At 40.4% G+C, this 16472-nt stretch overlaps 1 protein-coding gene across 3 annotated transcripts in view; it reads left to right on the top strand.

Moving 5' to 3' along the window:
- LOC126185000 (carnitine O-palmitoyltransferase 2, mitochondrial) overlaps window positions 1-11460 on the top strand; it is a 122789-nt gene extending 111329 nt beyond the window's left edge. For 2 of the 3 annotated variants that reach the window (XM_049927718.1, XM_049927719.1), the window contains exon 13: window positions 10879-11460. In XM_049927718.1, the coding sequence (XP_049783675.1) occupies window positions 10879-11014 (136 nt within the window). In that variant the 3' untranslated portion in view covers window positions 11015-11460. The remainder of the gene's footprint in view (window positions 1-10878) is intronic. The other variant, XM_049927717.1, reaches the window with a different exon arrangement.
- The last annotated feature ends 5012 nt before the right edge of the window (window positions 11461-16472 follow it).

Genomic DNA, 16472 nt, shown 5'->3' on the forward strand with positions numbered 1-16472 from the left:
CTCCAGACCCACTCCCTGTTGCCATTAGCAGCCGATATTGTGGTTGCATCGTAGACAATATGTGGGGCGTTGAATGCCGTAAATGTCATTGGTCGTTTGCGACCTTGCACTCAAGGGCTTCCTTGTAAGTCTGAGTTATTCACTTAAAGCGCTAATATAACTAGCCACTCCTCAGAATTCCAAGTCTGGCCATCTGCACGATTTGAGAACATAGTATCTAGAGGAAGTGTATTCTACCATTCAAGCTGTTGTCGTGCTGTATCTGCTCATGGTCTAGTGTTAAACGTCGCACACTGTAAATGCAAAACCACAAGTTTGTGTCCACTCCTTCATTTCTTTGTTTATTTTTTTAACTCATTTCATTTGCCTCCTAAAAGCATGTCTGGAACCTCAAAGATAATTCGTTTACAATTTCTAATCCATAACTAATATCAAAACCATCTGAAAAAATTTCCACAAAAGTGCTTGTTACTACCTCAAGATCAGAACAATAAGCTCAAGAGTTTCCTTGCCATACAGTAGTCATCAACCACCCACTACCAGTCACTGCCCCATCTGATGCCAGCTGGCAACCAGTCAAGTGATTGTGATGCAGCACATCTTGAGCACCTTCCTGCTCTCACATTGGTCAGCATAAAACTGTTTAGTATTGTATTTTGTTCTTCTGTGCTAAATAACTTCGATAAACCAAGTGAACAATGTGCAGTAATATATTGGTGTGTCCATTACTGTCACATCATATGATGTGAGGAATATTGAAATATTAAACATTACGTAAAACAAAATTGGGTTGGTGCCTAAGCTCAAAACATCAGTGTTTGGTGAGTTGGCTAGTAGGTTACTACGACTGTATTAATCAATTGTCATTTTGTACTTGAAGTTTTAGCATTTGCCTTGTAATTAGGTATTGGATTTGCATACTTGAATCTTTTGGATGTTATTTAAGTGTTACAATATAGTCTCAAATGGAAGGAGGTCTGAAATTTGTGACACATTGTTGGCTTTGGATTTAATAAAATGCTGAAAGCAGTGGAGTCTGCTCAGATTTGTGCCGTGTGTGGGGTGACTGTTATCAGAGAAATCATATCAGAAAATGGTTCTTTCCATTCAAGAACGATCTTTCTGACATGACTGATTTTGCACATTCAGGTCCCAATAATTGGTAAATGTGATAACTACTGTGCAACATTTGCGTTTAATGGGTAAGGCACAGAAGTCTCGTGGAGGAGTACTGCATGCTCTGATTTAAAGCAGCAGAACTCAAAGGATCGACTATATCTGCATTTTTGCTTGAACATCCTCAGTTCACTCATCAAGCAGTATTGTTACTAGTGACAAGTTATCGTGCTTTCATGATAAGATAAGATAAGATACTTTATTGTCACATAGCATGTTTTTATACAATCATTCGCTTGAGAACATTGGTGACCCGTCAGTCTTTAACCTAAGTTGTTACAGTATTTTATATACTACTGGAAATACATAATACATACATTGCTTATTATAATAAAAATACAACATTATATTTTTAATCTTTTGGTAACTCAACGAATCATTACCATAGCCTTCACACACCTATATGAAGTATGGATGTACTGAACGGAATACAAACCGCCATTCAAACTATAATTCTATATATAAACATGAATATAACTTTGTAAGAAGAAATTAATGGCTGATCACTAGCAAAAGACACCTCCTCAAGCAAAGAGCAATGTCAATAAGAAAATTTTACTATTGGTGGCACAAAAAAAAGATGTGTACTTCAAACTGTACCCCAGGGGTGTGTCCATCGCAGTTGGCATTTTTTGCCTATAACTGAGATGCCTTTTGATCACATTGGAAGGGAAAAAAATAAGAAAACTCTAATGAATGTTCGTACTGCACAATATAGCCTGCCTGCACTTGGATACTTTAACAAAAGAAGTTATCAAGAAAATTCCTTTCCAGATAAAACTGTTCTTTGAACCTGGCTTGACAACATTGTTACCCTCTTACAAGTATGTTGCTACAAATGTGTTAATCTGAGCATTGTCAGACTATTTTAAATAATCTGAGAGAATATATTTTTTCATGTCTAATTTCTCTCTTATGTTTGCTGTTGTGTCCAATAATCTAATGGAAACTCGATATAAAAATATGCACTGAACTAATACGGATGAATTACAGCTTAGCATTATAACCATCAGACAAAAGTCTATTTTAACAAAACATACTGGGAAAGGGGGGGGGGGGGAGGGGGTCGCATTATGAGGCATACAGTATCATCAATTTTGCACCCTTATATATACCGCAGGGTTCTGAAAGCAGCGGAAAGGCTCTTGATGTAAAACTTTTCTTAAGTTTTTTTATTGATATTTGATCTGGCTGCCTGTAGCTCTCGCACACGAGGTAAAAGGTTGTCTCCATCAAGATTGGAAATGAGAGCTAAAATGCAGCCTTTGTTTTACTGTGTGAACATGTTACCATGCAGCTAGCAACCAGCTGTCTTATTTATCTCATTATCATTATAGATTTGAAAAAGATTTTCTTAAGAATTCTGTCTTTGGCACTACCTCTAACACAGAACAACACAAATGGAAAGATGATGACACAGCATTGACTGCAAAGTGTGAACAGTCGCAGAGCAATTTTGTAAGGTACAAATAATGTACAGTTTTGAAACTAACAAAGGAACGGTCCAATCAAACATGTCGAAACCTGCCCTGAAATTTTTTGCATAGGAAGAATAACACCAAAAGAAACACAATGTCAAAAATTTTAGCTGCTAAGCCACACTGCAAGTATTTTTTTTAAATGTTGAAAATTGCCAAATTAGTAGCTTGCCAGACAGCTGGAGAAACGTACACTCCTACTGAAGAGCTATAGAAGACAGGATATGCGCAACACAGCAGGTACAGATTGGTAAACAGTAGAGATGGGTCGTTCGAGAACTAATGGGTCCAAACGAATGGTTCACTAAGATGAACATAAGGAGTGAGGAACTAATTCTAAGGAACGGTCTTTCATTGTTCACTTCGATCGCAGCTTTCCACTTATAGTTACCTGGAACGGGAAATGGTCGGTCTTGTTCCGGCAACGGCATGTCGGCCAATCTCGTTCCAGTCTCGTTCGTGTCCGTCTCCGTCTCGGTCTCTGTCTCAGTCTCCCTTGGCTGGACTCATCCTCCTTCATGTGGCCACTCATCACAGTTCCACTGCCGACTGCTCCTAGTTAGTCTAGTATCGAGTTGATGTTTGTTTCGTTCACTGCACACGCCCATTATAGATCTGTTCCAAATCTTTTTTTGAACTCTGAACTTCCGGTTCTATTCGTATTCTATTCAGTGACCGCTAATTACAATGTATTTTATAATTACGTAAATTACATAAAAATTACATGGTATGTAATACATACATCTTCTCAGGTAACATAATAAAGGCATATCAGCTTACTTCACTATTTCAATAAAGAGCAGAAGACATACTTATAAAATGGCAAATTTTTGTTATTACACATGCAAAGGCACAGCACACACGAGTGGCCATTTTCCGTCTTTTTTTGATCCAAGGTAAAACAGCACGTTCATTATTATGGAAGGCAGACAGGCTTACAACCGAATGAAGCCCGCACTCCATAATCGAGTGTCTGGTGTCGCATTTTGGAAAGAGAATACAATAACCTCTACAATATTAATTCAGTGGTACAGGGTGGCGCACGAAAAATCAGTCTTGAGTACTAGCTCCTCATTGCTGCCCACCAGTCGTCATCTATTGTTTTCGAAGTTGTTGTTTGCATTAGCTTATTTCTTATTTCTTTACTGCCTAATTATTATATGTTTATCTATTCTGCTTGTAGTGGTCAATAAATCGTGCGTAATTGGTGAGGAGTCTGTACTCGGGGCCGGATTTTCGTGCGCCATCTTTTATTATTTTACTGCGATCAGCCACATAATGCTACAGTTGGCTAAACAAGAGGTTTTGCAGAATCACAAAAATTACTTCTAAAAGTGTGTGAGAATTCTGTAATGAATAAAAACTCTGTACTCCAGAGGGGAGGCAAGTGGCCCCTGTTTGCGCCTTCCATCTTCATTCACCTATGCTACTAATTTTAAATTTTTCATAAGAACTATATACCATGCACAAATGAACGCTGAATGAGTAAAAACAAACGGTTCCCAAAAAAGAGCGATCACCAGTGAACTAGTTCCCAACGTTGAAAGAATTTTCCCACCTCCAGTGAACAGGTAACATGGCACAACATGATCATAATTTGTAAAATGAATTTCAGTTTCCATTGATAGTTTCTCTGACACCATTGTTCGCAGATACTATTCACTTGAATTTCTAAGTTGGTTAATATCTGGAATAATTAGCAGTTGCCTTTGTAATATCACTAATTATTAACAGTGACGATAAAAATTAATTAATTTTCTTTGTGTTTTCTTTGTGTCTGCTTATTAATTGCATCTGCCTTTATGTAGGTTCCAAAGATTCTCAGTAATATGGTATCCAGTTAATACTTACAACCTTGGAAACGTGATATATGGAGAACATGGCATGCAATCAGAATCGCCTACTTCTCCCAAAAACCTACAAATGTGTTTCTAATTAGGTAATTTCTTGGACACTCATTTGAATGAATTCAACATTTTATTAGGAATTGCGGAAATATTAGACGAAACAGGAAGTAACTCATGATTCTGTGTATTGTGATTTGAATAATGATTGTTATGCTACTTACTCCAGAGCAAAAATCAGTACCTTCATAGTTCAAAGAAAACATGGAGAGTAATAGCTTTCAGTGGCAAAGAAAAGGCTGTAAATGTTTTTTATGAAATGAAGGGGGAGAAAATGCTTAATGTTAAGCTGTCTCCAAAGCTGGTTTCATTTCATGAAATCTGAACATGATAATGTGGAAAAGGAAGAACGAGTTACACATAATATGAAATACATGCCAAAATGAAGCTTGCAAAAGTGTGAAAGACAAGATAGGCTTGTTCGACCTGGTTAAACAGGAAATTATATGGTAAAGGAAGTTGCAAAATTATGAAGTTTACGTCAAGTAAACATATACAAGAGATATCATTAATAGCTAATACTACAGAGAGATTTGTAACTGATGTGAAGACAAAGCTTCTTGTTATCCCCTAAAATGGGAGTAATAGGTATTACTACAGAGAGATTCATAACTGATGTAAAGTCAAAGCTTCTTGTTATCCCGTAAAATGCTGTGTATAAAGCCTATTAGTCAGGTTTTGTGCAAGAACTGCGTGCAAACCACACTTTATCATTTCAAGTGAAAAAAACGCAAAACTGCTTTTGCAGTCAAAGAATGCTATGACACATTCATATGCAACTATGCCAGTGGTAATTACCATTGTATTACTGTTTCCACAGTTTTATATTTCTCTTCAGGGAAAGTTAGACCACAATTTAAAAAAATGACCATTTGGTTCTAAAAATCTTGTAGTCAGTGTAGAAAAATCTGGAAAAATGGGAGAGATTAATTTTCAGTATTGCATCTGAAAAATTTCTTTCCCAGTTACATAAAATAATTCATTACTTTTGTTGGATTGTGGGACTGGACATAACATCATCTCTTCAGGACGACAACGCTAAGACTGTTAATATAATTCAGATACCAAATGGAACTAAAGAGTGATTCAGCCTCTCCATAAATTAATTTTTCAACGGTATAAAGCATTTTTCAGAAAACTGTCTGACAATACGTCTGACAGCTCTTCGTCATTTCAGGTTTATCAGTGAACAGTATTGTTAAATTTGAGTCTTTTTTATATTGTCAGTTTGCATCACCACATGTTATGTATTTGATCATGCATGTGTGGTACATGGTACAATGTGCAGAACAATGGCCATGACCATTTGTAACTACATTCCAGTTCTATCTAAATAAAACTATTAATTACAGTGAAGTGATTGAATGCATTCTTATGTCATTTAACAGGTGTGCCTTGTGTAAGAAAAATGTTTGTTCTCATTATCCGATAGACACTTCACATTTTTGTGATGACTACAGGGAATAAAGAAGGAACTGTTTTATTGTTAGTAAAACATACATTACTAAAAAATTATCATAGGAAATGTGCTACAGGAATTCTTATAAAATAACTCATGCCTACAAATTAAAGTTCCAATTGATGGAAGTTGTCTGCAGTGCAACATCATGTAGGCCTTGATTTTCTTTCTTCTGCTTGTCACTTGTGTAACAATTACATATGGACCAGTGTAGCTGTCAATATGAAGTGAAAGTTTTCCAAAGTTAATGATTTGAAATATCATTGGCATGGTTTAAGTGCTTAAAATTTGCGTGTACGCGCTTTGGACTTCACATTATATGGCGCTACTTTTATTGTTGTGGCTGCATCTGCTTATTCACCAATTCACGCACCAGGAAGGAAAGGCTATATGAACCACAGTTCTAAGCATTTCATCATGTAGCAAAAATGAGTGACTTTCAACATTAAGAAAATAATAATACTTGCAGTGTACCTTTAGGAGGTAAGATTTTGACAGTGAATATCTTTCGGTGTGTCCTTCCTGTGTGAAAAATTTTAGGGTAGATTTCGACGTGTTGGATTGGACCATTCAGTTCCTTGTAAGAAAGGTTAGTGTATGAGGAAATAATTTGCAGTAACTGAAAGAGTGGCCTCAAAAAAAACTCTGAAAATTAAACCACCAAATGTGTACAGTGAATATTTGATTTCAGCTTCTGCTAACATGAACAGATAAGCATTCTTCATCAGAACACAAAAAATGCTGACAGAAATGTATAGAATACATTATCCTTAAGGATACTGTGATTCAATCTACACTCCTGGAAATTGAAATAAGAACACCGTGAATTCATTGTCCCAGGAAGGGGAAACTTTATTGACACATTCCTGGGGTCAGATACATCACATGATGACACTGACAGAACCACAGGCACATAGACACAGGCAACAGAGCATGCACAATGTCGGCACTAGTACAGTGTATATCCACCTTTCGCAGCAATGCAGGCTGCTATTCTTCCATGGAGACGATCGTAGAGATGCTGGATGTAGTCCTGTGGAACGGCTTGCCATGCCATTTCCACCTGGCGCCTCAGTTGGACCAGCGTTCGTGCTGGACGTGCAGACCGCGTGAGACGACGCTTCATCCAGTCCCAAACATGCTCAATGGGGGACAGATCCGGAGATCTTGCTGGCCAGGGTAGTTGACTTACACCTTCTAGAGCACGTTGGGTGGCACGGGATACATGCGGACGTGCATTGTCCTGTTGGAACAGCAAGTTCCCTTGCCGGTCTAGGAATGGTAGAACGATGGGTTCGATGACGGTTTGGATGTACCGTGCACTATTCAGTGTCCCCTCGACGATCACCAGTGGTGTACGGCCAGTGTAGGAGATCGCTCCCCACACCATGAATCCGGGTGTTGGCCCTGTGTGCCTTGGTCGTATGCAGTCCTGATTGTGGCGCTCACCTGCATGGCGCCAAACACGCATACGACCATCATTGGCACCAAGGCAGAAGCGACTCTCATCGCTGAAGACGACACGTTTCCATTCGTCCCTCCATTCACACCTGTTGCGACACCACTGGAGGCGGGCTGCACGATGTTGGGGCGTGAGCGGAAGACGGCCTAACGGTGTGCGGGACCGTAGCCCAGCTTTATGGAGACGGTTGCGAATGGTCCTCGCCGATACCCCAGGAGCAACAGTGTCCCTAATTTGCTGGGAAGTGGCGGTGCGGTCCCCTACGGCACTGCGTAGGATCCTACGGTCTTGGCGTGCATCCGTGCATCGCTGCGGTCCGGTCCCAGGTCGACGGGCACGTGCACCTTCCGCCGACCACTGGCGACAACATCGATGTACTGTGGAGACCTCACGCCCCACGTGTTGAGCAATTCGGCGGTACGTCCACCCGGCCTCCCGCATGCCCACTATACGCCCTCGCTCAAAGTCCATCAACTGCACATACGGTTCACGTCCACGCTGTCGCGGCATGCTACCAGTGTTAAAGACTGCGATGGAGCTCCGTATGCCACGGCAAACTGGCTGACACTGACGGCGGCGGTGCACAAATGCTGCGCAGCTAGCGCCATTCGACGGCCAACACCGCGGTTCCTGGTGTGTCCGCTGTGCCGTGCGTGTGATCATTGCTTGTACAGCCCTCTCGCAGTGTCCGGAGCAAGTATGGTGGGTCTGACACACCGGTGTCAATGTGTTCTTTTTTCCATTTCCAGGAGTGTATGAAAAACAGGAACATGAAAAATATGAGCTACTCAAATAATCCCAATATTGTAACTGATAGTGCTTTGTAAGTAAGTATGTAGAGAGTCTAATGAATGAATATTATGACAGGAAGAAACCAAAATAACAGTAAGAGGGTCACCAAGTAAGTTAGCACATTGCAGTAACAACATTACAGTTAAAATTTATCTAAACAAATAGGTTGATGTATAAGTTTGTAATGTTTGTTTGTTGTATTGATGAGTATGTTTTTATGAAAGTATCTGCCAACTGTCATTTTTTTTAATTTGAAGTTCTAGTTTTATTCTTGTCATTGGTATTGAATTTTGCATTTCTGAATCTTACAAGTATTGTCTAATGAAACAGTGTCACACACACTGAGGGCAGGAATTGTTGGCGACACCTACACAGGACCACTCATCGTTACCCAGCATCTCACAGGTGGAGCAACTCACACTTCCTGCAGGTTACACTGCCTCCCAGGCTAGAAGATGTGCTTTTGGTGATATGAAGTGTAATGTGACTACCACATGAGGTGTACCAGCTCACTTCTGCATTTCAGTGCAGAGCCATCTTGATAACAGCTACACTGACTACAGATTGAGGCTGAACTGATGCTGATGGTCTGCTACCTCAAAACCACTAAAACACTAGTACAGACAGAAAATTCCCACTTGCCTGGTGTGTTCTTGAACACAAGATTTACTTTTCAGAGAGAGAATAAATTGACATACCTTTCATCAGGAAACTGATGAGTGAAAAATGTTTTTTTCTTTTACTGAAACTCCTCCACTTGGCTGACTATACCTTATATGATCCACTAGGCACTGCCAGCAGTAAACTATTCACAATTCACCTGATTATGGAGCATCTTTGGCATGAATTCAATTCAGTATACATCCTAGAAAGGAACATCACTGTTGATGAATCATTGTTACTCTGGAAAGGACGGCTTGGATGGAGGCAGTTTATTCCATCAAAGTGCAAAATATTTGGCATAAAATTTTATGAAGCCTGTGAAAGCAGCTCCAGGTATGTATGGGACTTTATTGTTTACACTGGAAAGGACACTAATTATGGTAGCCACTATCCAGAGGAAACAATAAGCTCTTGAATTGTTTAGAGCATGCACATGATCTACTCAGGAAAGGCCACTGCATTTATCTTGACAACTGGTAAACAAGTCTAGATTTGGTGAGCTAACTTAGCAGCAATAATACCATCATTGTAGTGCAATGTGGCAAGACAGGAAGGGGTTCCCTGCCTTTGTAAGAAAGAAAAAACTGCAGAAATGAGTGTACGTACCATGGTACAGAGGCAGGCAGATGGTAATGAAATGGAAGGACAAAAGAGGCGTTGTTGTGGTCAGCACCTTCATGATGATAGATTTTTAGATGTAAACTCAAAGAAGGGAATCGTTCAAAAGCCACATGCTGGTTTTGCTTACAACACGGATATGGGAGGTGTGGATTGGTATAATTCTCAGTTGCAAAGTTACCAGATGGCCAGGAGTTGACTGAAAAAAATATAATCAGAAGTTGTATTGCCACTTGTTGAACATTGCATGTTTCAGGGCATACATTGTGTACAAGAAGAATGGTGATGAGCTTCATGATTAGTCTTTGTGAACAGTTGGCCATATCTTAATCACAACAAGGATGATCTGTAGGATGTCCAGTTTGAACACAGAAAGTAACACACCTTGCAGCCAGGTATTTTCCAGACCTTCTGTTGCCCACAACAAAGGAAAGACCAATAAGTAGCTGTATGGTGTGCATGAGAAGAGACATTCACAAAGAAACTTCGTACTGGTGTGGAGGGTGCAAAGTTCCCCCGTGTGCAGCACCTTGCTTTAAAATATTACACACTGAAAAGACTTGTAATGTCATGGAAATAATGTTTTGTTAACTTCTGCAGCTCTTTTTTTTTTTTTTTTTTTTGCCCCCCCCCCCCCCCCCCCCCCAACCAATATCAGTTGACATTTAAAAACGAAAATGTGAAGGAGAGCTTTTATGTGTGACAAAAGTACACACCACCCCCACCACCGCTGCCACCACACCAGGACGCACTGGCAGATATTACCTACTGAGAGGAAGAGGTGTGCGTGCATGAATAACCCACTTAACAGGTTAAAGGGCCTTATATTTGTTTGTTCAACATTCCACATCATAATGTTTATCATGAATATGACTATGGGACATTTGACTGACTAATTAATGAACTAACTACATGAAAAGGTCTTTTATCAATGCTGTGGACCAGAACCTAAGGAAAGTTACAGATGGATTAGGGAACACAGTAAAAGTGTATCATGTTGTCATGAATGGTACAGTAGTACTAATTTTGAGTATGGACCACTGTCCCTAGCCACTGAGTTCGGCCTCAGTGACCAGCGAGAGAGAGGTCACACATGTGCATGTGCGTGGGCATGTGCGTGTGCGTGCGCGTGTGTTTTGTCTACTTTAGAAAAAGGCCTTTTGGCCAAAAGCTTAATATGTATGGCAGTCTTGTTGTGCCTAGTTGTGACTCAACATCATCTCTCTATATGGGGAGCATATATTGTCATTATTCCATGTTGGATTTTTCATTGTTTGATACATTTATTTTTGTGTACTAATGACTTCATTAAATTAATCTTTGCAGGTATAGCATTTCTGATGATCGTCTTGGAAGTGTTGTAACTACATATGCTCAAGAGAGAGACGGCTCAGACTTTGTTTCTTGCCTGAAGACAGCATTTGAAGACATTTATAGTGTTCTTGTTAAGAGTAAACAATAGTTGCCTACCAGTTCAATATCTGTTTAATAAGCTCTGCAGTAAGATATTTTTCATTGCACAATTTATAATTTTAATGTGTTACTGTATTGAGAAGGAATTCTTTTTTTTTATTTATTTATTTTTTTACAATGTGTAGTTGGTTTTGTATGATTAGAAGATAGAAAATATTCATGAATGCTTTTCTGTCTGTTTTGTTACCCTTGATTTGTTAGTTCCATCATATCATTCGAATAAAAACGATGGAATTTCATAATATGTGAGAACTGGTGATTTAATGTAAGAGTAAAATGTCCGCAAAACTGACACCATATACAGCAGTGATTGTGGAAGTCCAGTGTGGAAACAATGTAATATGTAATTAATATCATGGAAACTTTCACATAATCATGAAAAGTATTTTGTCAGTGTGAGAGGTTACTAGTTTGGATGAACAAAGGGCACGCCCGTGCGTGCGCACACACACACACACACACACACACACACACACACACACACACACACACACAGAGACAGAGAGAGAGAGAGAGAGAGAGAGAGATGTTAGAAACCTTTATTACAATGCATGTGATAAAAAATTTACTAGTAGCTAAATAAACTGGGTTCTGACTATGTCTGGCTCATCTGATTCAGTTAAGTGTGCAAAAACTGCAAGAAACCCAGATTTTGTATTTATTTATGATGTTTGACATATTTTTCACACACTGATTTTTTTAGAAGTGGGACTTAACAAAAACATTGATTAACATGCCCATATTTTCCACAATGTGGATATGGAGACTGATAAGGACTTTCACTGTATTTTTAATTGAATAATAAAAGTTTTATTTGAATGGTTCTATAAATTTCGAGGGCTTTGACTCATTATCAGTTGTCCTTTTATGAAAAATACAATTGCATTATGATTGTTAAGGTCTCTCTCTCTCTCTCTCTCTCTCTCTCTCTCTCTCTCTCTCTCTCTCTCTCTCTCTCTGGAATCAACAATGAGGCTATTGGTTTATTTGGGAATGATTACTCATTCATCTATTTCATAATGATGGAATCTTATGATGTCAGCTATCAGCTACACACAGAAGCAACCTCCTCCTGAAATTGAACTGTGTGGTACATGGCTCAAATAGGATGAAGAGAGCAACAGCTTGTAAAGACACATTTGTAATTACAATATATTTAAAAAGCATCATGAAGGAGTAGAAGCATGTACAACTGGGGTTTTCAACATTGTCTGTGCCACCCAGTATGACCATGCACAGATGGCTGGACCACAGGGATTGGATACTGAGGGTATGAAAAGAAAGCAGCTTCCACAACAGCTCAATACAACAGTATCACCTGATGATGTCAGTGAGGTAGGTCAACAAAATATTGCGCCAGTGATACAGGCTCATCCAGATGAAAATCCTGGAAGATTTTCAGTGTTTCATGACCCATCTGTGCCATTATAATTTACTACAGCAAATAGTACCTCTATCGTCAACATGTTGTTGAACACACCATTGTACTCTGCTGGTTTTTCTCCATATCGAGGTACTTGCAGTGCATTCTTGACATGATAATACTGTAAAGCCTGACCCCAGAGATGGAGTACCACATGTGTTCAGCTGCCAATAAACTTGCCATAATCAAATGCACTAATACTCAACATCTTGTCCATGTGCACTCAGCTGTTTGCCAATTCTGTGTTTCCAGGGTAGAAGTGTGTGTGTGTGTGTGTGTGTGTGTGTGTGTGTGTGTGTGTGTGTGTAATTGTGGGGGCCAGGGGGGGGGGGGTGTCAAATGTAGGAGTGAAGTAACTTTATACACAAGTGATTCTACACTATCAAGTCGCCGGTCAAAAGCCTGAACAACCATCTTTTGCTTTGCGGGCTGCTGCTAGACTTGCAGGACGAGAATCGGTGAGGTTCTGGAAGTTACCAACAGGAATGTGGAGCTGTGCTGACCCCAGTGTTGTGGCTAGTTGCACTAGGTTTCTCAGCTGAGGATCCAGGGTGCGAACACCCTGGTCAAGGTGGTCTCACAGAATCTCAATTTGGTTTAAATCCAGTGAGTTTGGTGGCCAGAGGAGTACGAGAAACTCGTTCTGGTTCTCTTCGAACCACACATACACTGTGAGTAGTGTGACACATTGGATTGTCCTTCTGTTAGATACCATTGTGCTGGGACAAAACAGACTGCCTATAATGATAGACATGGTCCCCAAGGACAGATCCATACTTACTGTTGTGGTTGGCAGGAGAGCCAGCACCGTGTTACTAGAGGAAGCCGAAAGGCACGCGTTTTAGCTCATGCAGGCTGGCGTGAGGTCTGGAACAGGACAAGGAAATTAGAATTTAGAAAAAACGGACGTAGCTGGTGGAATACTTAACTTGAATCCATTAATGGTGAACGTCGCTCTTGACGGTACATGATTCACAGTATCAATAGTAACTGGTAATGGCGCCTTGCTAGGTCGTTGCAAATGATGTAGCTGAAGCCTATGCTAACTATCGTCTCGGCAAATGAGAGCGTATTTTGTCAGTGAACCATCGTTAGCAAAGTCGGTTGTACAACTGGGGTGAGTGCTAGGAAGTCTCTCTAGACCTGCCGTGTGGCGGCGCTCGGTCTGCAATCACTGATAGTGGCGACACGCGGGTCCGACGTATACTAACGGACCACGGCCGATTTAAAAGCTACCACCTAGCAAGTGTGGTGTCTGGCGGTGACACCACACTTACGTTGATCAATATGCCTTCCAGAATGATGATATTACTCGGGGGAATGCCTTGAAAACATTCCTCGAGACTACAATGTTCCCTCCTCTGGCCTGGATCCTTCCAACAATTATTGCAGTGTGTTTAGGTTTGTAACACCACACTCCATTATCTGGAGAACATACAATGGATTAACCAATAAGAGTACACCATGGAAAAGAAGAAAAAGAGCACAAGAACACTATAAGAGTGAGTTCAGTTCAGCTACAGACTGAGAAAAGAACACTTGGCATACACAGGTCCATTCTGTTGTATTCTTAGAGAAATCAAGATTCCTGACTAGCACTTGGTGCTTTGAGATGGTGGCCCTGTAGACGTGTGGAACAGCTGTCGTGTCCACACTATGCTACTGACAGCTTTGTGGGCTCTCTCATCCTGATGATCTGAGAGACGAGAATGCAACAACACATGAGCTGTTCCAGTCCCTGCTGATGAATCACTCACAGTTGAGGAGGATGTAATCCTTTGCTTTCCATAAGCCGTATCTCGTAATAAACAAGAACTTGTGTTCTTGTGTGTTGTTGTTGTTTTTTTTTTTTACGTCTGCAGGTTCTTACAGATCAAATTGTATGTAGGTGGTGATCCTTTATTGCAAGAAATGCATGTGACAATACAAAGACTGTTTGGTTTTAATACTCCTTTGCTGCCAACCCAAGCTGTTATTGTGATTGCTTGCAGCCAGATCTTTGGGTTATATGAAGTTTACAGCAGTACCTTAGGAAATGAATCTTGACGCAAAGAGTCCTACATACATCAGCAAGCCTGGGTGTGCAAAATGAAATTATGATCTGTCGCAGTTAACTATTTCATCTCAATAGTTGTTCACCGCCTCAGAATAGCTCAGGTTGATGGCGAGGTATTCTCTCTTACTGACTGTTTAACTGTCCTCAAATCTGCACAAATAAGCCAGTAACTGCACCCCAAGAAATCTCTGCCTTAATGGTGATTGCTGATGCAAGTAAATAGTTAATGGTAGCAGACTAATGATGTTGGCCGGCCCATTGTTCACCAAACCCCAATGCTGCCTGGGCTCCCTGAGGTGTGTTACACTGAAACACAAGAAAGCTTATAAAAAAGCAAGCTGGAACTGATACCACTTGTGAATAGTTCAATCTTGCCAAATAATTAATTTTTTTCCATTTATATTTCAGCTGGACATGATTACGTATACTGTGAGTATACTACATTTATTTATTTTGGCTTTTGCTTTCAGTGTAATTAGTTTTGCTGTAGATCATATTAATTAAAAAGTTACTAGCAACTGAAAACATTACTACTATACAAGACAGGAAATTTAGACTGAGCTAATATACGGAATCTGATGTAGAAAGCACTCATTCCACTCTTCCTGGGAACTTGTTTTGATTTGCTGGAAACTAATTAACTTAAGAGATATTCATAATTGAAGTTTGGGACCAGCCATAACACTTGTTTGATTCTCAAGTTTATTATTATACTTTCATAAGCCTAATTTTTCGAGACTGGATGATAGCCTTCATTGAGCAACTAATAAAAAACTTGACAAAATTAATATAAAGGATTATAAATGCTTGAATACAGCTGCCATACTTAACAGTTAGGGAATTCCCAATTTGGATGTATAATATGGTTCCATGAGCTTTCATACACAGCTCAAAAGAATTAGGAGAACATGAATTGAGAACTGGGTATGTTACGAAATCATACCTTTATTTTTCACAAACTAAGTAAACAACAAAATATTACATCTCAGTGATTTACATAACAAGAACTGAAATGTCTGAGAGGTGTCAAAAAAAGTGAGGCCATGCGGGATAGCGTCTTGCCACGGTTTGCGCGGCTGCACTCCTCAGAGATTAAGAGTCCTCCCTCTGGCATGGGTGTGTGTGTGTGTGTGTGTTGTCCTTAGGGTAAGTTAGTTTAAGTTAGATTAAGTAGTGTGTAAGCGTAGGAACTGATGACCTCAGCAGTTTGGTCCCATAGGAACTTTCCAAAAATTTGCAATAAAGTGGGAAGAACCATTCACCCCGTCATAAAGGTTGCTTTTAATTGGGCTTTGAGAACTTAATAACATGTGTGCGCTTTCCATGAGTGTTTATCCCTGTCTGACATTTATGTGGCACACTGCATATAAGTCTATGGAGGTCACCCCCATGGTATCCATTCCCATTCTTCAATGAGAGCCCTTGAGAGTTCTTTGCAGAATGTGTAGTGGGAAGGGATGACCACAAACATGTCTGTCAAGCATGTCTCACACATGGTCAATGGGCCTTAGTTCGGGACTCACTGCCGGCCATTCCATTACTTCAATGTCCAGGTTTCACAAGGGATTGATAGTGATGCTTGCCACATGGGCCCTGACATTATTGTGCATGAGGAGAAATTCAGAACCACCACTGTTTGAGGCCCCTATCACGTAGGCTCGCTGTGTGCAACTGCTGGCGCATTTTACTACCATCTGCCAGCAGTGGCTGGAGACAGCTCTGTCTTGCCACATGATGTTTTGGCTGCTTCCTGAGTGTGATAGCTGACACAGCAACAGCAGTCACTGCTGCTAGCCACTCTTACCTGTGTGGCATCCCTTGCTGCTGAACACACCAGCCATCTGCTGTGGCAGGAGCAGATCTGGCAGGTACATTCTGTCTGGCCAGGCCTTAAGGCTCAGCACCACCCCACGCCCTCTCCCCTTTCCCCAACCACCCCTCTTGCCTTTGCTATTTTTTGTCTAGCTT

Source organism: Schistocerca cancellata, chromosome 4 (assembly GCF_023864275.1).
Source record: "Schistocerca cancellata isolate TAMUIC-IGC-003103 chromosome 4, iqSchCanc2.1, whole genome shotgun sequence".
In the NCBI taxonomy this organism is placed as follows: Eukaryota; Metazoa; Arthropoda; class Insecta; order Orthoptera; family Acrididae; genus Schistocerca; species Schistocerca cancellata.